The sequence below is a fragment of the Enoplosus armatus genome, chromosome 2 (assembly GCF_043641665.1).
Source record: "Enoplosus armatus isolate fEnoArm2 chromosome 2, fEnoArm2.hap1, whole genome shotgun sequence".
NCBI lineage: Eukaryota > Metazoa > Chordata > Actinopteri > Centrarchiformes > Enoplosidae > Enoplosus > Enoplosus armatus.
In genome coordinates this window covers 14,283,351-14,311,053 of record NC_092181.1, presented here as the reverse complement: position 1 = coordinate 14,311,053, position 27,703 = coordinate 14,283,351, and the positions used below count along the sequence as shown (strand labels likewise).

The 27,703-nt window shown below is 41.0% G+C and overlaps 1 protein-coding gene across 1 annotated transcript; it reads right to left on the bottom strand.

Annotated features, from left to right (window-relative positions):
• Window positions 1–73: 73 nt before the first annotated feature.
• On the bottom strand, window positions 74–27,703 carry kdm4c (lysine (K)-specific demethylase 4C). The gene is made up of 22 exons (XM_070912596.1): window positions 27,654–27,703; window positions 25,509–25,675; window positions 24,950–25,125; window positions 24,493–24,607; window positions 23,295–23,488; window positions 20,463–20,512; window positions 19,377–19,480; window positions 18,994–19,131; window positions 18,568–18,761; window positions 17,888–18,117; window positions 15,565–17,666; window positions 15,353–15,464; window positions 13,975–14,156; window positions 12,774–13,017; window positions 11,027–11,103; window positions 10,175–10,230; window positions 9,940–10,048; window positions 4,829–5,023; window positions 4,020–4,190; window positions 2,935–3,054; window positions 1,280–1,372; window positions 74–1,137 (listed from the first exon to the last, which is right to left on the bottom strand). The coding sequence occupies exons 2-22, from the start codon at window positions 25,650–25,652 to the stop codon at window positions 970–972; spliced, it is 4,974 nt and encodes a 1,657-aa protein (XP_070768697.1). The 5' UTR covers window positions 25,653–25,675; window positions 27,654–27,703; the 3' UTR covers window positions 74–969.

Genomic DNA, 27,703 nt, shown 5'->3' with positions numbered 1-27,703 from the left:
ACTGGATTACTTAATAATAACTGACAATTTAATAATAAAAAAAAACAAATACTGAATTTTTTATTGTTTTCCTTACAGCAGTTAGCAATAGTTTAACTATAGCAAGCCAAAAATAAATACAAATTTTAAATAATTTCAACAATGTGTTTCATTCAACAGAGCAACAGTAGCATTTCACATTAACGGGGCAAAGAATCCAACACAAAGGCATGGCTTCCTGTCTGAGGAAGTGATTAACATGTGGTCAATTCTTTGTTCTTTTTTCTCTTTAAATTCAGCAGTAATTTCCTTTTTCAGTGTCAAATTACATAATACATATATACAGAGAGGAAGCCATTGAAGTGTAGTTGGACTCGGCCCTGCAGAAGCAGTTCGGAGACAATGTTTAACATGCGGGGAAAAACAGTAAGACATAAGGAAAATACTACAAGCAAAGTGCATAAATATTCAAAATCAAAACAAAAATAACAGATCCCGAAAAAAAAGCTACCATAGGCAAGCTATTTAGAAAAATCTCACCTGTGAATTTTTCATGTACAAAGAAAAAAGTTTTTGTCGTTTATTTCAAAAAGGGTGATGTGACAAATGTAAGTCACGTTTATTTTCCCTGACGGATGTGAAAGCACGAGGCAACTGAGGCAACAACGCCCTGTTAACCCTTTCTATAGAGTCCAGCTGTCCAATCAGAATCATTTTCCAACCCGTGACAACACCCAGCCACCAATCACTGATGTATAATGTACAAGCACACGCAAGTCAACGTCCATCGGACCCAAACCACCCGCTAACCCTTACGTCGTTTCCGCTGATCCATTCACAGGGAAGTTGTGTGGGCAATAGTTGAGATGGAAGTAGATCCAAAGAACTTACACACACGCATACGCACACATACACTCACACAAACAACCTCCCCTCTACATCCACTGTTAATTCAGTGCATTCATTTGTCATCGATCCTCCTCCATGACTTCATTTCCCTTTGTGGCTGCGTTGCTCCCATGTGCTTTTGGCAGTTGTACGGAGGCCTGGCAGGGCCACATAGTCTTTCTGGAAGCGTGAATTGGGTGTTCTCTGCCGTTTCCTCTCCCCCTGCGTTGTGAAGAAGGCGTCCTGGAAACGCATGCTGGAGGCCGTGGACTAGAGAAAGACAAGAGAAAAACAACAATGAGTAAACAAGAAAATGTTCCAGGTGGTGAGAGAATTCTGAACTTTCATGCCATTTAAAGTCTCGAACTTATGGCTTGAAGTTTATTTGTTGCCCAGTAAGTCTAATACTTACAAGTCTACGTTTCACCTTTTTAGGCAGGTCTTCATCTAAAGTATAGACGTCTTCTCTTTTTGCCAGCACCTGAGACCCGTCCTCAAACTCCACCTGAGAGAACATGAAATTATTCAGCAGTTATTTATAGTGCGCATGCATGAACTTCTATTATTGCCTCTTTTGCATCCACGCACACAAATTTAAAAATGGTATAATTTCTACTTGGTACTTTTCTTTCAAAAACAAATTCCTCCTGCATGTCCCACGGTCAAGACTAAAGCTAAAAGGGGACAGTCTTTGCAGTCGCTGCTCCACAACTGTGGAACCAGTTGCCACTGGACACTCGAAGTAGCGTCCATCTCTGTTTTTAAATCTAAACTAAAGACCTTCCTGTTTGCAGTGGTCTTTATGGCCCATTAATCTTTTAATTGGGTGCCTTGTCTACAGTTCTGTACTTGCCCATTGTTGTTTATTGTTTCCATTGGTATGTTTCTTTGTGTGTATTTAATGTCCCCCTGTTTAGCACTTTGGTCAGCTTAAGCTGTGTTTAAATGTTCTCTATAAATAAACTTTACTTACTTTTCAAAACCCTAACTTTAATCTATGTATTAATTTGCAGCTGATTTTCCCTTAGAAGGACGGTTGAATTGAACATCAAAGATAAATCAGCGACCTTTGTGGTAAACATGCAAATACATCATTATCTATTATGAAGTACGTATCAGGTCTCTATCGAGGAAAGTAAACATGATTTTAGAGTTAGTGCATCAATAATACAGAGGTTTTTCCATAATACCATTATTATGGTAATTATGTGTAATTTGTTGTTTCATCATAAATTGCAAAGAAAAGAACCTCTCAATGTATCAGCATTTTTCAGGTCTAAATTATGAAACAAACAGCTCTGATTATGCAGTGTGATTGATCTTCGTGCTTCCTCCGCTCTCAAAAACAAATGTTTTCTGCTCAGGAAATTCAAGCTTTTGATCGCCATGTAAATGAAGTAAAACACAGGCTGAAATATTTCTTACACACCTTGACAATGGAAAGTTCTTGTTCAGCCTTTTTTCTAAAATCCGACCCGTCTTAAACCGAGTGTATGTGCGTCACAGATGCACTTGTGCATAACTAATGGTTGACGCCCAGCTCAACTAAATAAAGCTTTAAGTGGAAACCGCATGACTCTTGGCTTAGTGAATATTTCAGTGAGTTTGAATAATGCAGATTGTCACCTCCTTCTCATCCTCCTCTTCTTGCTCTCTCTTTTCTCTACCCACCTGCTTCCACTCTGGGTCTGAATAGATTTTGCTTCCTATATATCTATCTTTTCATCCTCCCATCATCTTCCATCTCATCTCCACTTTTCGTCTTTAGTCACCATGACGTTAGCACCTCCCTCAATCTCTGTCTCAAGCGTCCTCTTTCCTTTCTCCTCTCTCTACATCGACCTGGGGACCTTGACAACGTCAGAGGAGTCACGATGGTTCTGATGTGGAGGGAGTTCAACAAGTTTACTGTTTTTTTACTGTCTTGCTTTGACCAACACCTGAGTTAATTCAACATTCACAGGAAAAAGATTAAATGTGCAAAACTGGGTCATATGTCTCACTTGTACGTTTACAATTTGTTATGATTGTGTGTTTCTACAGTGCAGTACGTGTGTGTGTGTGTACCTGGTACATGTAGGAGACGTTGGATCCCAGGTATTTGGCACCATAGAACAGCCCATCAGGCCATTTCACTTGAACAGCTTCCCCCACTTCAGGAGGACCCAAGTTCACACAATCTCTGCTCTAAAAATACAAGAGAATAATGGTCGGTCCATGTAAGTGCCTGAGTGTGAGTCAAAATGTCCTCAAAGGATGGAAAAGTCATTCAAAGTGAGTGGTTTGATGTTGAAAAGAGCTCTTTTATAGTTTCATGAAGTTAATGTCATGGTTTGACTTGATTCAGACTCGGCCTTTCTATCCTGCTGTTGAGAACAGTGAGGCGCTTTGATGAGCTGAAAACAAACTTCTGGTATATAGTTCTGCTACGACAGTTTCAAACTCACCACCAAGTGTTGATGAAACATTTGTGGGTGATCTCATCAAGCCCTGATGAAAATGTTGTAATATAAATGGAACTATCATTCCTTTGGTGTAATATACAACATTGTAATAGTTGCCAGATAAAATAATTAAATCTAATTGTTTTATTAAAGGGTGGATAATTTGCTTTAAAGGACTGGGTCAATAAGGTTCAGGCTTGAATGCCAATTAGTGGAACGTCCTCACTAATACAGTAGTAATAGTGTGTGGTTGTGTCCGTCACAGCTACTTCTCTTTAACAGTGTTAAGCTCACAAAGTGATACTCAGTGATTACCATAATCACTTGAACAAACCATGAATTTTAACTCATCAAGAACGGTCATGTCAGTGATTATTTGCTGCTTCCATGACAACTGAGCAGTCCTACTTTATTCCAATTTGAATGGCCTTTTCCAAAATCCATGTTGTTTCATGGTAATTGCAGAAAGGTTTATAGTGAGAGAAATGACTCGATCACATTGCTTTTGCAGATGCACACCTTTAGGTAAGATATTAAAACAAGCTTATATGTAATCCCTCATCCAATCACCATTTGAGAACCAATAATCTTCCTTGGGAAAAAAAAAAGGAAGCTCCTTTCAAAATGAGAGGGTTTTCATATCTGATACGACCTGGTGCAACTGGGAGGTGACCTCTCGAGCATGTGTCTAATTAAACATATTCTCACCACTATATCCTCGGGATAAGTATCATTGGAGAAGGAGCCGTCATCAAACATGACCTCGTAGAACATCTGGGAGGTGATCTGAGTGACCTTTGAGCTGTAGTAGCGCAGGTTCTTGTGTTTGGAGATCACCGTCTGGCCCAGTGAGATGGACGCTTGGCACGCTCGCTGTTTCTAGCATAGACGGAGAGCAGAGAGCAGCAATTAGACTACTGTATGACAATCGATACAGTACAATTTCAAAGTAAAACCTTTATGATACTACATCATTATAAGGAGAGTGAGGACTACAGTACTGTTCATCTCAGTTACATTTAGATTTAACCAAATTACAGATTTTCTCACTTACACCAATTGGCCAATTTAGTTCGATAGTTTTGTTTTATTTGTCCAAGTTTGGAGAAATCTCTGCAATTTCTACCACTACAATGGAGGTGAATGTTTTGAGTTGCTCACAGCTTTGAAAAATTACATTTAAAAAATGTATTTCAAGAAACAGGTTACTCTCAATAATCCACAGACCTCCCTTTCTTTTGAACTACTTTCTATATCCGTCAATATGCATATTTATATGAAACTACGATTTTTTTACTCTACCTTCATTGTTTTTAAAACATTTATATGCCCACTTCTACTGCACTACACACCAATCATTAGTGTGTCTACACTAGAACCAATGATCCCTATTAATATTTTACAAAGACATAAAAGTTTGATTGTTGTCTAAAAGTGCAAACACATTGCCATGTCCGTTCTAACTGAGCACAACCTGGTTCAAAACAGCTGTAGGAAACACCTGTCCTATAACTTACAGCTGACGAACTCCGTGATTGATGTCTGTGGCAGGTGATTGACACGACATATGGCCAATCATCGGGCTCCATGATTACACCGGCAGCATGTGCACAAGTCACATGAAAGGAGGTGGGACACCGGCCACATGAGCACTGGATACAAGCTCCTGCCTGCCGCTTCCCCGCGCAGCGCTTACGACAATAGATGCACCTCTGTAAACACAGACCAGAGCAAACCGTCAACACGAAACACTGACCGACCAGGGCCAGCTGGGTCCACAATCTTTTAGGACAAGGCTGGCTTTATTCTCAATTTACTTTTTCAGCCCCAAATCCATTCTTTCGTACTGAAGATACACATATTTAAAAACAGGTCACGGATATATAGTTTAATCAAAAAATATTACTCATTTCCTTATACAACTGGGCACTGTAGTTTGTAGCAAATGTGAATAAATACACGTTTGATTCTCTAGAGAATATTACCAGCAGCAGGACAGGGTATGTGGGAATGACTGTACTATGGATACACAGACAATACTTAATATGATCAATTATTTGTTGGTTTTGGTCAATCAACAATGAGAAAAATATAGGATTATCACCAGCCTTACCTTTTAACACTACAAACATATTAGTATTTCAAAGTACAATGTTGGTGTGCACATTTCAAGTTTGGCAATTGTCCCTAAACTGTCATACAAACATTTTGCACATTTCCACATTTCCAGTCCCATACCAGCAACAGGGTCAGAGGACATTTTCTAAACAATATGATGGACATAAGCAAACCAAGAAAACAGGCAGTCCTTGTTGGAGGAATCCAATGAATGCTTTTGTTTGATAGTGATGATGACAGATTGAGAATATAAAATGTAGTTTAGTTAACAAAAATCAACACAAGAGAGTAAGCACAAGAGCTTCTGTCACATCTTCTCCTTCCTTCCAATCTTTCCTGTCACTTTCTATTGCAAACTACATTAAACCAACTGTCATTGAGTGCCTTTATTGCAGTAAAGTACCCCTGACCGTATTCAATAGTGTAGCCTTTGGAACGGGGTAAAAAATGAGTAATTTAAAATCTGTATTTCCACTTTAGAGACTTTGAGTATGTGCTCAAGAAAAACAGCAGCGAATTAAAGACAAAAGGCCGCCAAGTGAATCATCGCTCGGTTGTGCCATGAACCTCTAACATCATTTAAACCACTATGTGCTCCAAATAATCATATCTGTGAAATCTCCTCAATGCACTGTTATTGGATACGGTGGTGTAAACAAAACACGGATGTGAGAGCATAAAACGGGGAGAGGGAGAGGGAGAGAGACCCCAGTTGTAATAACAGAAACATGTTATTTCACTGCTACAATACAAGGAAACCCTCAAATAAGACCAATCAGATGACATCATTTGAGGTTTCCACAACAAACCAGCACTGCAATGTCTTTGTTGTGGTGTTCCCCCCAGTTTGAGGTCTGTGACCAGCACACAACTGCACATCCGAGGGCATAATACACACACATGCTGCCATGCACAAACACACTCACACCTAAATGTTTAAGACTATCCCTCGGTTTTCTGCACCAAACAGCCCATCAAGTCCATTTCCTCCGCTGTGGCATCCCCCCTCTCCTCCTCTCCCACAAATCCTCATCTCTTCCACTAAAGGGAAAGAATGACGACATCCTCCCATTATAACCCTTCTCGCTCCCCATTCCTCTTTCACCCCTTTCGCATGCCTCCCATCTCACTCCATTTCCTTCACTCTCCTGCTTATAAAAACAACCATCTACACTCTCCTTTTTCGCTTCCCTGCCCCATCTTCCTCTCTCTTGTGGTGCGGTTTCACATCCCTTTGAAGGTAATTTATTCATTAATCTGATTCCTGGGAATCCATACATGTTGACAGATAATATGCCTATATATAAAGAGAGAGAAACTCCTCAGAGGATGTGCCTCAGCGGTGAGTGAGCTCAATTGGGAATTAGATGGTTTGTTAATATGAATTCTAGCCCATATAAAGGGTCTGATGACATGTAAGCTGTCATTTCACTGTCTTATCATATCCAAGGAAGAACGTGATGCGTCTTGAACAGCATATGTGGGAGTATGGTACCTTAAGATGTTTTGATTCCCTGGAACATGTAATGAGAAATACTCATTGCCTCAGGAAGAATAGCACAGCATTTGACAGGTAGATAAGAAGGTGATGCTGTGTGAATAGAAAACTTTTTTTTTTTTTTAAGTCCTTATAAGCTTAGCCTCTGAAATAAATGCCCTTTGTTCGTTTCTTTGAAAAATCCATAGCTGATCTAATTAGTTAACCCAGACAGCATTAATTAAATTTAACCTCTACAGCAGGGCTGCCTTCGCCTTTACAATTATCAGCTTAGCCTACTTAGTTCAGATATCAGTTGAGGATCAGGAGGTATTGTGCACAGAGAGACTCTCAGAGAAGTCCTCTTGTCTTCTCAACCCAAAAGGCAATGTGAATGCTTAATTTAAAATGGGTGATGAAATTCTGTAACTTTATCCCTTCTCTTTAAATTAATGAAGCCTCTATTGCTTCACAACTCCTCTATTCCTGAACTGAGGGACTTTTACTCAGCGCTTTTCTTGGTGACTAACTTGGCCTACATTTCATAAAGCCTTTTCCCATACCTCCTCCATTATGGACAGCAGTGTGCTGATGAACTGGCCCGACTGTCTCGTCCACCTATTGGGGCCAGCATGACAAGATTCTGACTGGCATGCAACACACCCCCTCTGTGTGTAGGGGGGAAGTGTGTGTGTGTGTGTGTGTGTGTGTGTGTGTGTGTGTGTGAATAAGTATTTATGTACATTTATTGGTGAAAAAAACTGTGTGGAAACTAGGAAGTAGTGTAAATATGTCAATATATGTCGGTTTTATGTTTAAATGTGGGTGAGTTTGTGTATGTGTGAGAGAGCCTAACCCACTTTTCCCCATGCCTGCGCCTTCTCCGGGGTGTATTTGGGTGCCTGTGTTGAGCCATGCGTTAAGAACATTCCCACAGTAAATTATGAATGTGTATGTGTGTGCGCCTGTGTGCGTGCATGTGTTGTGTGATAGTAAATTATGAATGTACTGGGCTGCTGCAGGGGCAACGGGTCCAATGCGAGCTTCAAAACACGTGGCCCCGAAGCAACATACAACTGATGAAGCGGACAAAAGAGAAAAGGTATACCATCCATAATCTTTGGTTTATTATCATAACACAACACTACTACAACATGTGTGGAGGGGCTTATTTAGGGGCTGTTTTTCATATTTTACCTTAATTTAGGAGTCAAAGAGGTAATTTAAAAGAGGTCCATCTGTTGTATCACCAACTGAAGCATGGCTCCATCCAAAAAGTGCCTGTGTCAGCATGTTAATTAGTGAGAAAACTGGCAGCAGAAAGTAAAGACTAAGACAATGGTCATAGATATATCTTCAGATCAGATACGTCTTCCAAAGGGAAGAAAATGTAAATCCTTGCATATGACCATCAAAGAATGTGCTTTTAGCTGCTTAGCTAGAGAGAGTGTACTCTGTGGTGTCAAACAGAAATTGGCACTGTGACAAACTTTACAGCATTTAACAGATAAAAGGAAGGAAGAACTGTTTTCTACAGAATAGGAATTTAGATCATTGTAAGATCTGAAACATTTTGGCCATCATCGGGGTCATGTCAGAGGCTTTTTATGAGCTCCCCGCCCTTTCCAGTCCAGAATACAATTTTCATTTTGTTCAGATTTTGGCCGGTGGATACGGAGACTGACTTTGTGGTTTGTGCTTTCATATCCAAATGAGCTTAATTTCAATGTGGTGCGAGTGGATATGAACCATATCCCTGTAAATACCCTGTGGGTAATGTCACTGTGTCCGCAAAGTTAGTGCATTAGTATCCGTTCAACTATTTTCGGGTAGGCACTCATGTAGGAACCTAGATTGTCTGGTTCCATTACGGTGGAGTATGACACTGGTGTTTCAACTCTGAAGCCTTATACACTCAGTTGCCAGTTTATTAGGGACACCTAGCTTAATTCAACTTTATAGTATTGCTTTCTATTTGGGAAGCGTTTCTAGTATCGATTAGAATTATTGTCCACTGAGTTTTTATCAATGCGCGCTGGGATTTTATTATTCCTTTATTTGACAGCGATAACAGGAAATGAGGGGAGAGAAAGGGGGAAACGGCAGGCAATAAAGACCTTTGGCTGAACTGGGGAAGTTGTGGTTCAATGTTGGTGGCTTAACCCCTGAGCCACCAGGGCACCCCTTATCAATACTACAATAAGACCTGTCAGTATGATGTAATACAGTTGAATAGCATCACAAACTGCTCTAAACCTGTTATAATCTTTATGAAGGTAGGATTATTTTTAGCTAGGTGCCTAGGTACCTATAGACTGGCAACTGAAGGTATATTTACAATATCTTGACAATCAAATACAACAAATACTGTATATTAATTATTTGTTAATGTCATTATTCTATATATACTCTCCGGTCTTTTATTTCTAGCAATGGATAGTGAACTGATACTAATATAAATTGTGTTTTTGGAAGTTCCAACCCTGATCAATCATATATGCTTTTTAAATTGCTGAAGTTTTCATTTACACACATTGCTTATTGCTGAAATAATAATGTAGGTGGGGAACGGACAGGCCGTATTCATCGCTGTTATCCATCTTGTGTTAGGATGTACCTCTCCAACACCGCTTTCTGCTGAGCTATCATGGTGCCTGCAGCAGAGAGCTAACTATAGTGGCAACATGTCAGGTCTGCTGAGACACACTCCAGCTCTCTCATTAAGCAAACACACACACACACAATACACAAATGCTTGCACACACGCACAGGCAGACAGACACACAACCACACATGTATAGACAAACACCCGCACACAGACAGCCCCACACACACAAACCCCAACTCCCACCCACCAGTGGTTAATTATCTAGCTTTGATTGCGGGCATGTTCGTCTCACATTGTTAATTAGAACTGTGAACACTTCATTAATTAGACCAAGCCAGTCCTCAAGGACCAGGGGAATTCCAGCACTGCATCTGTGTGTGTGTGTGTGTGTGTGTGTGTGTGTGTGTGTGTGTGTGTGTCCTCACTAGTTTATATCGCTGCATGGGGATCCTACTGGTGTCAATGGGACTCCTCTTGGCTTCATCGCTGAACCTCGCCTCTGGCAGCGCTACTGCACACATCACATGGGCCCATCTATACGCACACACACACACACAAATTAATATGATGATTAAGACGCACAGACAATTCATTCGTCTTGAGCTCTGGAGATCAGAGATGAGTATGCAAAGCTAATCACAGAACAAAAGCCTGTCTCACTTGTCATTTTGGGTTTTCTTCAGAGCTCCACCTCTGAGGTTACAGAGACAGCATTCCTGAGAAAACATGAAGAAAGACAAGCGAGTAAGAGAGAAAGAAGCTATTTGTCATCCATTGACCAATATCCTTACACGTTCTGTCACAGAACGCCTGCATTGTGTATGTGGCTCTATATCAACTTCGTGGGAAATTTGTGGAGTTGTTTTACGTTAAAAAGGTTAAGATTAATTTTTAAGCAAAATATAAGCAGGGTCACCTGTTCTTTCAATATAAATCCAGTTAATGCATTAAACTTTCACTTAAATCTGTTCCAGTGTGTTCTCCTCCTCAGTACTGCAAGGTAAAACAATACCACAAAGTAGCTGCAAAGAGCAACATCTTCTTTGTGAGAGGAACAGTGAGAAATACTAGCACTAGGCTATCAAATTGTCTCACCTGCGGCGAGATTACTTTACATGATTATAACATAGACCTATAATTGATTTGCTGATGACACTGGTGTGGCCACATTCCTTTAAAGTAGCATTCCTTTAAACTTTTCTTTTCCGAACATAACAGAAGAGATGGGGTGTTTAACAGAAATGCTAAAGGCTTGCCCTTGCACACAATGAGGCATAAATCATATTCAGTTATCTATCAAGCCTGTATTTGTTGAGATGATGTTGTAGAAAAGAGTAACACCTGCATGCTGACTCCAAACCACAAATTATTTTAGAAGGATGAGATTCGTCTTCGTCAGGTCAAAAATCAGACAGGGATCGAAACATTGTACAAATTTAACACAAATAAATGTGTCGTTCGGACTCATTGTGCATGTGTTGGCATTTCTTTAAATCAGTGCTGTTGCCTTACTGCTGTGAAGCTTCCTTCAGTACAGCGATCGCACGACCACTGTTCGCTGACGTCATCAGCGGCAACACCATAGCAACCTAGAAATAGAATGAAAATGAGAAAAAAATTAGAGGCAAATATAAAACTCTATGTAAAAGTTAAAAATCCTCACTCTCACTTAAACACTGCTAGACCGCTTTACTCTAACCTGGTGACCTGGACCAGTGAACCATTCACAGAAAACAGCAGATTTGACAGCAAATGGTAAATCTATCATCAGTTACAAAGAAACAGAATAAAATGCCACGTCCACATTGTTTCCACAGATTTTCAACAGTAAGATGGTATTGTTCCATGCAGAAAGGCTCAGTACTGCAGACTAAGTGGAAATGGAGAGCTCTAATGGTATGTGTGTCTCTGTGTGTGTGTATGGTTGTGGTTGAGCAAGAAAAGCAGACAACACGGGGACGTTTTGTGTTCATCTATGTATCAGAGAGATTTGCACCGGCAGTGTGCTTTTGTTTCAGACACTTGTGTTGCTAGCCCTTTGTAACCCAGATGACACAGCTGACACACACCGCACAAACATGAAGTAGCATGAAAAACAACAGCCACTTTGTGTAAATATTGTTGTTTTGTTTAGTTTTGGTCCCTGTCCTTGTTTTATAAAAAAAAACATTTAGAATTTAAAAGTGACAAGACAAATGTGAATCTTTTCAAAGCAGGCAGCTGGTTAAAATCCACGGGCTAGAGGTTTTAGACACATAAGCTGGGGGGAATTTTTATTTGTAAGAATCACTTAAAGTCTGTATATGTGTGTATGTCTCTGTTCTTTTCCTCTACTATCCATCACCAAACCGAACATAAAATCTAAGCTCACCTCTCTTTCCTTTCTCAAGTTCAAATAACAGCACAGAGGGGAGAGCAACATCAACTTGTACTTATTGTTGGGTCTCGAAACCAAACTTGTGGCTTTTTCATCAGTGTCAAATGACATACACTTCATCTTCTACTCCCACACTCTGTAGCGCATACAATGTCCAGCAGTTAAGCACACACAGTACATACATATAACAGCAAGACCCTCAAGAGTGAAAAATGAGGTGGGATCAACAGAAGTGGCGGAAAAGTATGAGGGATCGAAACTGATTTGGGGAGAAGCAATGTCATCTTAACGCTGTGGATTTGGGACGGTGTGTGAGACTTTTAAAAAGTGTGTATGTCTGTAGGAGACTGGCTGAAAGCTTAAGATATTGGCAAAAGGTGTATGGATTGGGAAAGAGATCTAGGGCTGTTAAAGTGTGTGAATGAGGGATCGAGATAAAGCACAGTGAATCGCGTATGTGCGTCCGGTGGAGCAAAGAGGCTCCAGGGGTTTTTAATAGTGTGTGTGTGTGTGTGTGTGTGTGTGTATATATGAGGGCTTGTTGCACTGGCTTGGGGCTTTTGGATGTGTGGTGAAGACAGAGGATTCACCCTCATTCGGCTGACGAGGGAAATAAAAGTACTCCAAACCACAGAGAGAGGGGGAGAAAGGGAAACAGAGAGGAGCTGGAACATTGAAACGGAGTGAGTCAAGACTTAAACCCACTGACCCTCTAACATGAAGCACAACATGGAGAAACAAACAATGTGGCTTGGTGAGGTAGGTGGTAAATGGACGCTATGAAGTTTAGAAACTATAAACTATACTTACAACACCAGTGCCTACCTTAGGACACTCGCACACTCACATGTAAACACTACTCTTCTCTACGTGAATACGTACTTGCATGGACTTGCAGGCAACAGCCCTGGCAGTAGAGCAGAGGGGAGGTGCCATCTTCCTGCAGCAGAGGGTTGGTGGGAGTTGGGGGGCAGTTCTGCTCCCGGAAAGAAAAGCAGATCTCTGGGACCAGGGGCTTGGTCCTTCTCAGACCTCTACAGGGACGTGTGGGGCCCTCCATCGGGGATGAAGATTTGGAGATGTCTTTAGCTACGATAGGTGTATTGTCCTCTACTTTGTCTTCAGCCTAAAAGAGAATTTGGGTGAACGTCATGTTCTGCATGTTCTTCATACTACAGAGGGAGTTGGGTAATAACATATTTCCCCTCCTCCCTCGTAATAAAAGTTGTTGTTCTGGATGGCATTTTATCCAAATTACAGGAACTGGTTCTGTAATAAGACAATGATAAGCTGCTGGAAAACCATGCAACCTTACCAGCAGGCTTAGTATTCTTTTCAATAGTTATGTTTGCAAACTACCTAAAAGTCTCTTTCTAAATGTTAATGAAGCTATGTTTTCATAATAAAGGGCCTTATATCTTCAACAGTGTTATATACATGTAGATCTTTACTGTACACAACACATCAGTTGGATTATAAAAAGGCAGACCAGCTAACATGACATCAAAACAGCCCATTGGATTAGCTTGCAGGGACTTTACTTTTTCCATCACTGTCTGAGTTGACTGATCTGTGATTTATCAGGTTAGCAAAATCATTTTCTGCAGGTGTCACACTGAGCTGATGAAACTCAGTAAAAGTAAAACACAGCTCTACTTATAAAAACTCAGAGGCACACTATTAAAAGTTCAAAGTATCTCTCAATACTGGATCTAAATAAAGAAGGATCTGCAAGTTTGCAGAAAAACAGTAGGTAATTGTGGCTTTAAGTATTACTATGCACCCCTGACTGATTCCCTGAATCGAATCACTGACCAGCGCAGGTCAAATTGAAATCATCCCATAGAAATAAATCCTGTGCGAATGGGGCTTAAGGGATGAAAGCAAAGAGTCCTACTGTATGTGATCTGCCAGTATTGATTCCTCCATCTTCAGCTCGGTGGCGAGATACAGTCATATCTTAAAGTGTGTTTATGCTCGAGTCTGCAATACATATGGGCACTAACGGAACTGTAATGCATTTTGGATACAAGCACCCATCAAATGACACTGACTTGTATATTTTTGTTGAACTCCCCTTTACCTGATAATAGGGCATGAAGAGTGTGCACACAGCACAGTATGGCTGCAAAGTGGCTGCATGAGCATTGTACTCCCTCTCTGCTGTGAAGCAGCTCTTCCTGTTCTGCCACAGGTAGATGAGGGGCTTCGCCCACGCTTCCATTTCCTGCTCCTCCTCTTCTGCCAGGTTTGCGTCAGGGGGCTCTAAGTAGAGACAAAACAAAGCCTTATAACCTTGCAATCACTTGTCTATTCAACTGGTGTCTCTTTTACTATGGCCAGGTGATGATTCATGCAATACAGAGTGCAAAGCTCTTTCTTTGGTAGTTTGTTAATTGAGCTTATTCTGAATCTGAAACGATTGTGCGACGTGAATATCAAAAACATAGCATGCATCATTCTCACTATTGACTTCAGCAGTATTAATAGACTTGCTGCCAAGTCAGATCTAATCCATCCGCCGTGGTGACAATTTCCTCCAGTGACTTGAAAAACATTTTCAATGAATAGGAACCTGTCTGTTTATAAAAATGACCCAAAATGATTAAGAGCTCTCATCATCATAAAATAGGCTTCTCACAGCCATGGTCATTTCATGGCCATTTCTTACTCAGGGATAAACAGCCAAAATGGCTGCTGAATTATTCATCCCTTTTCACCACCATGGAGATGATGAATGTGACTGTGTGTGCATATGTGCATTAGTAGTTGTTAATTGAGGGCCCTCCCTCCCACCCTGTTAAAACCATGAAAACAAATAGAGTATCTATCACTAGGTCATTTTGCTGTGGTAGGCCTGAGAGTTAAATCTGTTTGGTTTATGTGTGCATTGACGTCAGAAGAGTCATTTGGGGGGTCATAAAATGTGAAAAATGAGGAGGGGAAGTTGGGACCGCAGAGTGGAATGGTTCAATGGTTATAAAAAGCTACGCTGTGGGAGAACACAAATGTTACCTGACTTTATTTAATACTTAAAAGTTTGTTGTTACTGGTTAATGGTATTAAGTCAATTCTATTCCTTCTGAGCTTATTTTCCTCCTAGCTACACTACCTTTTAACAAATGTCATGGTTCTTAAGAATGCTTTCAATTGGGTTTTGGTTTACAAACCGAAAAAAAAACAGTTATGGCAACTGTATTCTGCTTCACTCAATGCAACCAGCAGAAGTCAAAGGATCATGGTTTCTGGCGTGGTGCCACCCAATATGGAGCGCTGACCACAACAGGAAATGTCCCTGGCTTTTTATTGAAATGAGCATGGCTCTTGGCTTACAGTGTGTGCATGTGTCACTGTCTGAATGTTGGAGTCTTTTTAAGGCTAAACCTTAGCGATACCTTTCAATGAACTGTGTGAACTGTGTGTGTGTGTGTGTGTGTGTGTGTGTGTGTGTGTGTGCCCACCATCATCACTGGCAGCCTGCTGTTTGACAGCAGTGGGTACAGCCCTTGCAGTAGGTTTCCTGAGTGGGTGACGCCAGCTCTTGGTGGTCCTCTTCACTGACAGCGCAGGGTACTGGCAAGAAGAACAGGCAATAGAGTGCAAATAATCTGTATTTGTATAAAACTTGAACAAAAGACTTAATGTGTACGATTGTGTGTAAAAGAGCACTCACAGCACAAACCTCCCCAGGTTCCAGGCCTGATTCATCACACTCGCAGTTGCTTGTATCATTTTCCTCCTCCTCCTCTTCTTCTTCCTCTTCTTCTTCTTCTTCTTCTTCTTCTTCCTCCTCATCAGATGAGTCACTACTGCTCTCTCCCTTGGCACTACTTTGCTGTTCTGCCTCTTCACCATCAGATCCCCCTTCTTCCATATCAGACACCCCGTCCTGTTCTCCTCCTCCAAGCCCAAGAGGTGAAACAGCAGTATCTGAGTGCAGACTCTCCTCTGCCTCCCTTTGTCTCCCCAGCTCCCTGCACAGGGAGAGGGCTTCGGACCCGTCCGCTTCCCCTCTGTGGAGTTCATAATCTCCACAAAGACCCATGGGCTCAACAGCACCGACTGACACTAGCGATGTGGGCTCGAGCTGAGCCCAGGTGAGAGGCCCACCTTCCTCTTCCTGGTTCTCTGACTCACGGAGGTCTTGTTCTGGGTCCTCCAGGTCTGTGACCTCTTTGCACTGAGGTTCAGTCCACATGGTGTAAGGTAGGGGGTCATGGGTGAAGTCAGAAGGGAGTTCTGGGTGCAGACTTTGAATGAGAACTGCAGGACCCTGGGAATTGAAATTTTTCCAGATGCTGCTGGAGAAAGGTTTGGGCTCCAAGAAAGGGTTCTGAGAAGTACAATGTGAAGGGGAGTATGTTGTGTGGTGGTGGAGTTGTAATGCTGAGTGACTGTCACTTTGACTGCATAATGGAGGGGAAGGGGCTGTAGGATTATTGTTTGAGGTACTAGTTAAAAGAAAACCAGCACTGCTCAGGCTCAATGCACTGTCTCTTTGAGCTGGGTCCTTTGAGTTATCTTTACTTGCTAACTCTGCTAAGCTGTATTGCTGCTCTGTCTGTGCGGTGCTCTGAGCTAGCTGGCAAGGGGAAGTGCCACTCTCTCCAGTAGTAACATTTTCCAGCTTTGTACGATCCTTTTCTGCAGCAATTTCTGGCATTATTAGCATTTCATGGACACCACCAGATGTTATTTTGTGCATAGCATTGGTGGTTAAATGAGCCGTGTTTCCTCCTAAACCAGACAGCGCTGCCCCCTCGCAATTATACGGAGAATCTAAATGCCAGTTGTTGGCATGTTCTACAATAAGAGGTTCTTTTGACATCATTAAGTCAGTTTCTCTCTCTTCCTGTTTGGCTCCATGTGAGGACGGAGAGCCAGTTGGCGTCTCCCGTTGAAGCACAGGTGCAACCTGGTGACTACATGTTCTGGATTTTGGGACGTCAGTTAGTCCATCATCAGCCGGGGTGAGGGAGGGCATCTCTTGGATCAGTACAGGTGGCAAAGGGCAGATTCCAACCTTATCTGCTGGCTCCGGAGTGAGTTGTGGCATATCCACTGCATTCCTCTGTAGCAGAGGAGGGAAAAGATTTTCCTCAGTGCTGCAATTGTGTCCTGGAGGGGAGAAGGAGCCACATGATGTGTAACTATCCCCCTCTACTGGCTCAGTTTTGAGATCATAAAGTGCTTCTGTAGTGGAGTGTGGATTGATATGTTTTGGGTCAACAACTGTGTCCATTTTCTCAGCTTCAGCAGTGTTTTTAGTGTTATTCTCAGTACCTGTGTCCATGCAGCTGTCAGTGTTTGGTGTAATGCTTAAAGTGTCTTCTCTACATGATGAACTAGATGTCTGAGCTTCACAGTCAGGGAGACACAAGCTCATCTCTGTCTCAGCAGAAGTGCTTGTTGTGTGGGAAGATGAGCTGAGTTTGTTGGCCTCCAGGGGAGGGATCCTGATTGAGCAGTCCTGAGGAGTTGAGAGGTCTTGTGGTTCAGGAGAGCGACACCTTGACTCATTAATTCCAGGATGCATCTGGGTGGCCTCAGGCCATTGTGTGAGTCCTTCAGGAGTCCTGCTCGTGACCCCTGACCCTGAGAGGTGTCGAGGGTCAACATGAGTGACTGTCGCTGCCTTTAGGTTGTTCTTCACTGGTGAAGCAGGGGAGGGAAAGGGGCTGCAGTGAGAGGTATGGGATGGCTCCTTATTAGAAAACCCCAAACTATTACTCTCCACACGATTTACCTTTACCACACACATCTGTCTGCAAGGACCTGTTGAGGATAAAAGGATGGATAACATGTGAAATCTATCTGAAATCTGACTGTAAAAATATTTTTATACATCTCAAATTTCCACAATATAAGAAAATAGGCACGCACAGAAACTGTCTCAATCATGCACACACGCACGCTCACTACCAGACCCGTTTGTGCACTCTTCAGATCAAAGTGAAGTCTCAAATACCTTCCAGTGCCATCAGTCAGTCTCTTACCAGAAAGCTGAACAGAGTTCTGATTCTGGTTGTGCTTTGACTCAGCTTCCTTTTTCTTCTCTTTCTCCTCTTCCCTGCAGGTTGTCCCTGCCACAGACCTTCGCATCTTGGGCCCGGGGGGAACACCAAGGCCCTTCCTCTTGCTGCTGCTCAATGCTGAGCTGCCATCCAGGCCAACGGGCTCCTCTGAGGTTCTGAGGCGCTTGGAGCGCATACGAGAGTGGCTGCTGCTGTAAGAAGGGAGAGAGATCAAAGACGATTGAGACTTAAATACCCTGACTAACACCGAGGAGCAATGAAAGCAAGTGTGGAATGTTTTGACTTGGGAGACAAGGGCATTTGGCTTTTCATGCCACATATACTAGGTCACCATCACAAGCACCAAGTCTTTAGTTCATCATCACAATCTGAAGCATCTCCAAATGTTGCATAGGAAATTGTTTTATAAGTAACTGTTCTTTTCCTATCCTAATGCACAATTTAATTATCCTTTATTCATTAGAATCCACAGGGACTGTTTATGTTTATATCAAAAGTATTATATTATGAATATACTATTAGCACCACTCCTACTCCAGAGCAAAACCCCACTAGCACCATTAGCTGCAGCAGACTACTCTCTGTAACAGTATGGCATAGAAACCAGAAGAAACATTGTCTGAGTATAAACAGTACAGTACCCTTTATTAGTAGTTCTGGTCTTGCGCCGCCTCTGCAACCAGCTCTGCAGCTCCGGTGTTGTACTGGGAGTGGCATGTGTGTGATCAATAGGTGTAGAATCTTTTCCCAGCATCCAGTTAGGGTACCGGTCAGGTTGGAAACGTTTCACAAAGGGTTCCATGGATATCTTTACCATGTCCCTGCTACATGTGCACTAGAGGAAACAAAGAGGAAGAGGACAAATATTGTCTCTGCTTAAGGAAAACATAAAGAGGCCTTGCTGTTTTCACTTTTAAGCCTAAATTACAATCTATTCTCTACAGTTTGATACTGCATGACCATGATTTTACCTGAAATTAACTGTATTCACTGAAAGACTTTGTTGTCAGCCTTTCCAAAGACATGTAGCGGTGCACAGTTTTAAAGAAAATTAAACTGAACGTTACCTGTGTGGCCACTTTGCCATAGTCTATCCAGCGCACAGTGGCAAAATTGGTGGACTCTGCACAGTTGAAGCCATGATTGAAGCCAGCATGGTAGCCATAAGGGAAGGTGATCATGAACTCTCCAGCTTCCTGAGTAATCTGACAATTAATGATGGGGACGGAGAAAGACACAGGGAAATTGGTTTTCAAAAATCAGCAAGTAAAAGAAAAGAAATAGAAGAATTAAAATAAGCCACAGTGGATTTATGAAATCAGTCAGAATGAGCACTGCTAATTTCAGTGGCAGGAAAATCTGTTTTCAGAAAGTTGGTAAACAAAGAGAGTATGAACTGCAAGAAGAGGAGGGGGACTGAGAGTAATTTTTCAAAGCGCTCAGAGCCTACCTTATCAAAGGGAATGCCATACTTCTTCAGTATGGAAGGGGAGATTAGAGTCATCTTGTGACGAAGAAAAGCCTCACACCCCTTGAAGCTGTTGGGAAAGAAACCTGGCAAAAACGCGCACATACACACACACACCATTAACACAGAGTATAAACCAGTCAAAAACAAAAAAAAAAACATACATGAATACAAAGCCTGCCTAAAAAGCTAAGTGAGTGGTGGTTTTACTTTTTCTGGTTGTAACATTTTCAACCTTTATAGACTACAGTGATATTTTTCCTTTTCATTAGAGCTGCAACTAATGCTTATTATAATTATGATACTGATATTACAATCAATTAATTTGTTTATAAAATGTCCAAAAACATGACAAATGTCCATCACAAGTTAACATAGCACAAAATTGTGTTTTCAAATTGCTTTTTGCCTTTTTTGCTTTTGTCTGAGAAAACAAAACAAAAAAGGGATTCAAAAGGTTTAGCATTTTTACCTGATAAATGACTTTATCAACAGTGAACTATTAACTTTCTGTCAATCCATTAATTGACTGATCAAGCTTTGTTGCAGATTGCTTTCTCATCATTTTACCTTTGTTAACCGTTGGCTGTCAGTGAAGTAATCAGCATTGCACACTTAGACTTAATAGCCTAATTTTGTATTAACTTTACATGGGCTTAACTATATAGGCATGAATGTAGCTATGTATCTTCAATTGAACACTTGAAACACAATTACTCCATTGTAACTGTAATCATATGCATTACATTTCATTTAGTCTACAAATCCCTTTAAGTATGGATTTCCCTTAAGTGGTTTGTCAATATATTAGGCATTAAGCAGCAGTTTACATCTCTACTAGTAGCAGTTTTTGCATGTTGTTGTCAGAGCTCATTAGCATGCTGCATCTGTAGCTTTGCCATTAGCTCTAGTGCCCTCTCATTGCTGAGTTTAATTTATGTGTTGTACTTTGTTGTTTAATTCAGACCTGCTTCTGTATGCTGCCACCGTTGTTTAATAATTATTTAATTACCTCTCCCACCTCCATTTATATGGAGAATACAAAGAGAATATAAATTATTCTTCTACCTGTAGCCAGACGCTCCAGTCTCTTCCCATGCTCAGGGGGGATGGCATACCTGTTAGAGACAACAGAGAGATATGGAGCAGACAGAATTATTTTTGACTGTCTGTGTGAAATTCTGAGCATGTATTGTTCATTATGCCCACACTGTAGCATACACTGAAGGTTGCAGGCAAGTTTTCAAGAGGAGCCTACACAAGTTCAAGACTGCCATCAAGTGGTGGATACATGAATACTTGCAAGAGGGCTGATGAACCTTATCCGGCACTGCACTAATAAAAAACAAATCAAAATTATAAACACACAGAGAAATGTTGTTACCCCTTATTGTAAATGTATATTCAGTTTACTGTAAAACCATTAAATAACCTGCTTTTAGCTTTTCAGGGCAAATGCTGACCCTTCACGATTTAGAGCCCAATGTCTGAAGGTCTTTGTCTCAGTAATGCTGTATTACAAAATATAGAGCCTAGTCCTGCATCCGACAGGGACAAAATAACCGTCACCGCTTGCAGTAGAGAATCTTATTTTCAACGTATTCTGCATTTTCTTGTGCCACACTGCTGACGCAATCTGAATTTAAACTATTCCCAAAGTTCCCGGGGAGGAAACCTAGGGAGCGTGACAGAATTCCCTCAAGGTTTGACTAGGCATTCCATTTGACTAGCACCGTCCGCCCTCAGGTCTGTAGCATTTCTATCATCATATCACCTGTCAGCTTAACAGAGCAGTGAGAGACAGGGTGAGAGGGAGAGGCAACCTCAGGTAGAGGTGACATGGGGAGTTGGAGGGGATTGAGGAGAGGGGAGAGAGGTGCATCTTTAAGCCGCTCCCCTCCAGGGACGACATGTCAAAATAGCATTGAGATGAAAGAGTGTATGTCAGTGTGTGTGTGTGTGCCAGATGATAAGGGTATGTATGTGTGTGGGTACTTGACGCATTAGGCTGCTCTCTGTGAGTGTGAGTGTGTGTGTGTGTGTGTGTCACTGTCTGGCTGTGACACTGATCCCTGTGGGGTAGCAGGGCTCACTGCTCTAATGAGCAGAACTCCCTCCAGGGCGAGAGGGAGAGAGAAATGGAGCAAGGCAAGCTGACAAAGAAATAAAAAGCAAACTCTATTTTGATCTACCTGCATTCTTCATCTCTTCTTTCACTTTATCATTTGAACCTGAACCTCTGTAAAACCCTGCTCCCCTTCTATTAAAGAATGTACACCCTTACAAATACCAATTAGACCTGTATAATACATATTCTGTGGCTGACCTGATCATGTTACCATGTGTTACAGTAAGTTATGTTGCATCTATAATTGAACATCTGCCGTCTGGGTAATTCATTTCAACCTCACCTTCACTGTTCTTATGTCTCACTTAAAGAGTAACACTAAATCCACTTTCCTTAATTAATAAATTATGTGTACAGTTACTTTATTCTTATTACACTATTGATTGATGCTGGTCCCAGTCTATAGTGTAAATTACAAACAGAGCTTATTTTCCTTTTTCCAAAGAAACTCCAGTCATTCTGTCCTCTAGACCCCCCAAAATCTATGATGTTCCCTGGGATACCACGCCCCCCAACTACGAGGCAACATCACATTCAACACCCGCTCTACACACCCCGTCATATAAATACAGAAATCAGTGTCATCAGTGTACACAGAGTTGACTTGTTATTTGCAAAGACATGGAGAGATTGAGAGCATGCATATTACTACTACTACTACTACTACTACTACTACAATAGTAAGCTAGTAGTTTACAGTATTAATCAGTGTTATAATGTTTGATGTAAATGTACAGACACAATGTATATTATATGGATGACTGGTTAAAATAATTACAGAATGATAGCTTCCTAGAAATACGCACTCCCTCCCTGGATGTGAAATCTAATCCCTACTGCTCCATATGTTGTACCTTTTCTATTCTCACTAGTATTTGGACTCTCCAAAGTGTCCTCACTAATTGCAGGTAACCGCCTCCTCAGTGTGCAAACAAGCACTAAGGGGAAAAAAACCTTGAGGCCATATGCAGCAGAACGGCTGGGTTAATTAAATCAAAGCTACTACATTGTATGTAATTCACCATTCAAATCCACCTTAATCATGAAAAAGATCTGAATGGAGAGTGCTAAAGATGGATTTTGCAACCCTGGCACAAATGCGGATATGAAAAGGGTATGCATCGCCATCTGCAAATGTTTTCCACACTTATTATACTGTATACTCTGCCCTGTATTTCCTTAACATGTCGCACCAAACAACTGACAGGATCAGATTTAAGTCGCAGTTCTAACAAGAGTAGTGACACCATAGAAATAACATGAACAGATCCATAAATGGGAAAGCGTTTATGTAAATAGCTGCTAAATTTAGCTAACGTAAAGTAAATACTCTAGTAACACTTCCTGCACACTGCCTTTACTACACAACCAATGTTTTCATTTGATTTAATTTGACTTGACCCGTGACCGTTTTAAATGTCAGCTCTGTCGTGAAGGCCAACACTTTAAATAGTCAGGATGACACAAAAAGCAGTAAGGCTTACTTCCATTCTCCGTTTTGATGCCACAGAGATGGGACCTCCGATAACTCCAGTTAACTATGGTTGACTTGGCGTGGTTATAGTAATGATGGGTATCAATAGCAACAAGCATCATTGGCACCAACAGAAAAGTAAGTGGATGTGAACATAACAGCTAATAGTACAACTAGTGCTGCCCAACTAGTAGAACAAATACTTTCTGAAGATCATACTGTTGATCATTATGAACATTTTCAGGATGTATTTTGTGGTATTGTGAAACCCCCACCCACCCCCCACCCCCACACTGACCAGGACTTGGGCTCTCCAAAGTGGAGGTAGTTGATGCTGTATAGGTCCATATCTTCAGTGTGCCAGGAGAAGGTGGTCTTCCACATGCCAAAGTATAGATATGGAGTGTTAACCCCCTGGATGGAAACACCGCAGTCCTCCTCTATAACATCCAAAATAGAGTTCAGGTGGCCAATGTTCCACTCCTCCACATCCTAAGAGATTAAAAACAACAGTTAGGTAGGTTTAGGGATGTCCAAAGTCGGTCCTACAGATTGGTGTTCCTGTTGACGATGGCATTTTTAAATCCAATCAGTATCAGCGACATAAAGTATAATCTAACTCATTGTGCTCCAGGTTGACCAACTGTCAAATCTCCCCTATTGCTCCCCATTAAAAACTAAGACCATTACCATTACCATTACCAATAAGCATTGTACACGGGTGAAATGTGAAGCAGAAAGAATCCACCATCCACACAGTAGGAACCAGTGAGCAATGCAATAAGTAAAATATAGTCACACTGCTTCTATTTAAATAACAAATGTCATGTGTACCATTCTCCTAAAGTGCTGCTGTTGAGAAGTGTTACTTGGGGTTGACTGACACTCATCTCTTTACAGCGAGTATGCAGCGCACTACAGAACACTTAAAGAAAGAAAAGCTGCAGTGCAGGCTACATTTTCCTACGACAGATTGAAAAATCGACATTGCTTTACTGATATTACTGTAGGCCTACTTTGTTCTTTCAAAACATCTGATCAGACCCAATACTCACTATTGAAGTCGCTTTGGGTAATATAATATATATAATATTCTTTATTATATACTTGTTCTGATGGGATATGTTTGATTGTAGATATATGAACCAATGCCAGTGTTGGTGTAGTCTATGTGTTGCTTTCAGTCCATACATTCTTCCCAATATTGCCCCAATATTGAATTTGTTCTAACCAATACTCATTAAAATGACTCAGATTAGAGTTGGGGACAAAAAACAAGATTGATCAGTTACATGTAAGATTATATTTTCATTGTGAAGACAAATTGCAAGATTCAGGTGAAATAAGTTTATGCCTGAAATGAGTGAAAGCCAAACTAGAAAGACTGATCATATGAAGGTTGAATAACTGCTGACAGAAATGAACACACATGCATGGAAATAGGAGAACACAAACATGGAGAGAAACCAGACTAAAGAGGAGGAAAAGCCGTCTACCTCATCATACAGGCTGCCACTGACATCAGCACCATATATGGGTGAGACAAACGTGAGGTTCTTCCAATATTTCCTCTCAAGATCTTCATAATTCAGGTAGCGAGGTGTACAGTACCTGTGGAGGAGAAAGACACTACATTTGGTATTGAGAAATGGCCATCTCTAATCTTACAATGAATTTAGGGCAGCAGTGGATATAATGCCAGCAACACCTGCAATACTGTATATATTCTCTGCAATAATATATATATACTCTCCTTTGCTTTCATTTTGTCGGCTATGTCGGAAACAAGACTACCCAGGATGATAAATCAACATCAAACATGGACACATATATTGATGCTGTTGGTAGGTATCTCTCTATTTCTATTGGCCTGTTTGCCAGGTAACCAATCATCTTCTAGAGTTTATCAATCAATAAGGAACTGAAAACAATGAAACACTCCATAATACTCACATGTCACTGTTAGCTAATCGCCTGAACTCCTGCACACTAAGAGGCTTCTTCTGGATGTTGTATTGAGTAAAGAGCCCTGATTGGCCAGCCACCATCTGCTGGATGGGAGCATCAATCATCAGATCATCTATGTCGTCATAGGTACGACGGGGCTTCCAGCCTTTAGGAGGAATCACCTGAGGGACAAACAGAGGAGGAAAGGAACAGGAACAGAGGTACCTTGTAAAAATAGATCACTCTGATCAGCATTTTATTGGGAATCAACAGTAGTTAACTCATCGTGTCCAAAAGGGCCACTAGCTGATTAGTTATACATTTAGGTATGTCACACTATACGCTTTTTTAATGTCTTTCTTTACTCTGACAAAATGATGTATAATTAGCCTTTGCAGCAGTCATCAAACAGTTAACCCATAAGAAAGGGGAAACTCTGATGCACCAACCTAGTAGAAGTCCTTCACTCTGATCCTTCACATGGTTCTCAAATTTCACAGAGCTAGACAAGCTACGTTTTTTGGGAGGTTAAAACTAAAAAGTTTAGACTGAAAACGCTACTTACCTTAGCTAGGCCTGCGCGGTGTGCACCCTGAGACTCCATATGAGCCAGGTACTGGTTGAAGTCCTTGAACTCTTCCATGGTGGGCCTGAAGGTCATAATCTTGCAGGTGGGGTTTGCAGGGGTGAACACCTCTGCTCCCGCCATCCTGCCGCCTCACCAGATATAACCTGGAAAAAAAAAAAACTGATAAAAATGTGCTCCAACATCAACTTATACTTTAGAATTGGCTTTTAAATTGTAATGGTGACAGATCTTGGGTTAGGTAAAGATATATTGATTATTTTGTTAGCTGTGTGGGGGAGGTAAGTAAATGATTACTTTATTATTGGAAAATAGTCTATTCTGGGCAACAATTACCACATGGTAAAATCTTAAAAATGTAAAAACAAACGAGAATGAGAAAACTATCTCCTGAATCAATCTTTAAAAGGTATACTTAAGTGCTCAATGGATGTTGTAGATACAGTTATAAATATAGATACAGTAACTGTACAAACGGAAACATATCTGAAAAGTAATTCATTTTAGTTGTTTAGCTGATTTTAGTTGTCTTGTGCTTTAACTAATGATTAACTAATCAACTATGTTCTTATTAACATAATGTTCGTATATTACCTGCTATTGTCTTCTTTTGATTTTGCTACATTGTTTAATTATTTTTTTATTGATTGGAGTTACCTGTTTTTGGTGGTTGACAAATATTTTTGGTTGTTGAGAGTATTTATGGCAGAATTAAAGCCAAGCTAATAACAAGACCAGTTAAAAACATCAGGCAACTCTGAATCAGTTATTTCACCTGTTGCAGCGATACATTGACTGATGCATTAACTCATACTGTACTATTTCATACTAGCAAACGTGTTACTTAATTTATAGAGGAAGTGAGGTATTTTATATTGGCCATTGCAAAATCTGTATCACTATTTGTAATTTACCGGCGTGTAAGTGGACCAGGAGGTAGTTGGTTTGTGTGTTGGTGACAAGTTCACCACTAGATGGAGGTAGAGATTCAACAAATGTCGATTTGATCCTTTGATCCTTCCTGATGCCAACAACCCTTTTCAGATTTTTGTCCCATCCACCCATCCCACTCCCAACTCTGACTTTAGTGTGCATTCAAACAAAGGATCATAATGCCCCGAGTGAAGCTACTGGGCTTTTAAACCTTACATTTTTTCACACTTCACTGCAAAACACATTTACAATGGCGTGCGATCCGATTATGTAACAGGCAATTGCAGACTGAAACAAGTTTTTTTGTTTTGTTTTGTTTTTTTAAATCAGCTACAGTGTTTGGACACAATGTGTTTACAGCTTTACTCTTTGTTCAAATCTTAAAACAGTAATTTCAAAACGTGGATAACCTTAATCGAGCATACTCGGCGTATTATTTATTAAAATAAACCTGTTAAACCTATAGGACAAATAAATCTCGGCTGAATTGTAGTTTCGCTTACATTACTGCATGAGCGTCTGTAGCTTGGCTGATCTTTGTTGTCTGCCAAGCCAGCTAACTAGCCACCTAGCCTACGTTTTGTTATGATGTAAAGTAATGGCTGAACAAATAGCGTAGCTTGCTAGCTCAGCTGACTAGCTAACTTAAATTTAGATGGTAGACTCAGTGGGTACTGTTTGACTTTTATCAGATATGGTGTTCATGGTTGCTGACTCGTAAGCACTTGAGGATAGCAGTTAGGAAAGGGAAAGCATAGCTAGCTAACTATTAAGCTAACCTAGCTACCATATTAGCTAACTTCTTAATGCACGAGTCAATGGGGTTTAAATGCCCCTCGTAAGGTGGCTGCAGATAGGCCCGTAGCTACTTCGCTGTGTGACTTTGTGTGGTACAAATGATTAAGTCTGATATTTATACAATGTATACACTATTTGTCGGTATCGTACAAGTTTAGCAATAGACAGACGAACAATGACAAAGCATACAGTAAGGGATGCCCATTGGTATGAGCGCGTACCAACTTATTTGGTTGGCAATGCTAACAGTTAGCTGTTGATAGCTTGGCTAATTCTGCACAGGAGTCACGCAATGCACACCGCTTTCTGATAAACTGGTACAATGCCAGCTACCATGCACAATGTTCGCCGGTATATCAAATGCCGTTTCCACGAAGGTACATAGTATTTTACCTTGATATAGAAAGACGGGTTCGTGTTGTTGTTTATCCCCTTCCTTGTTC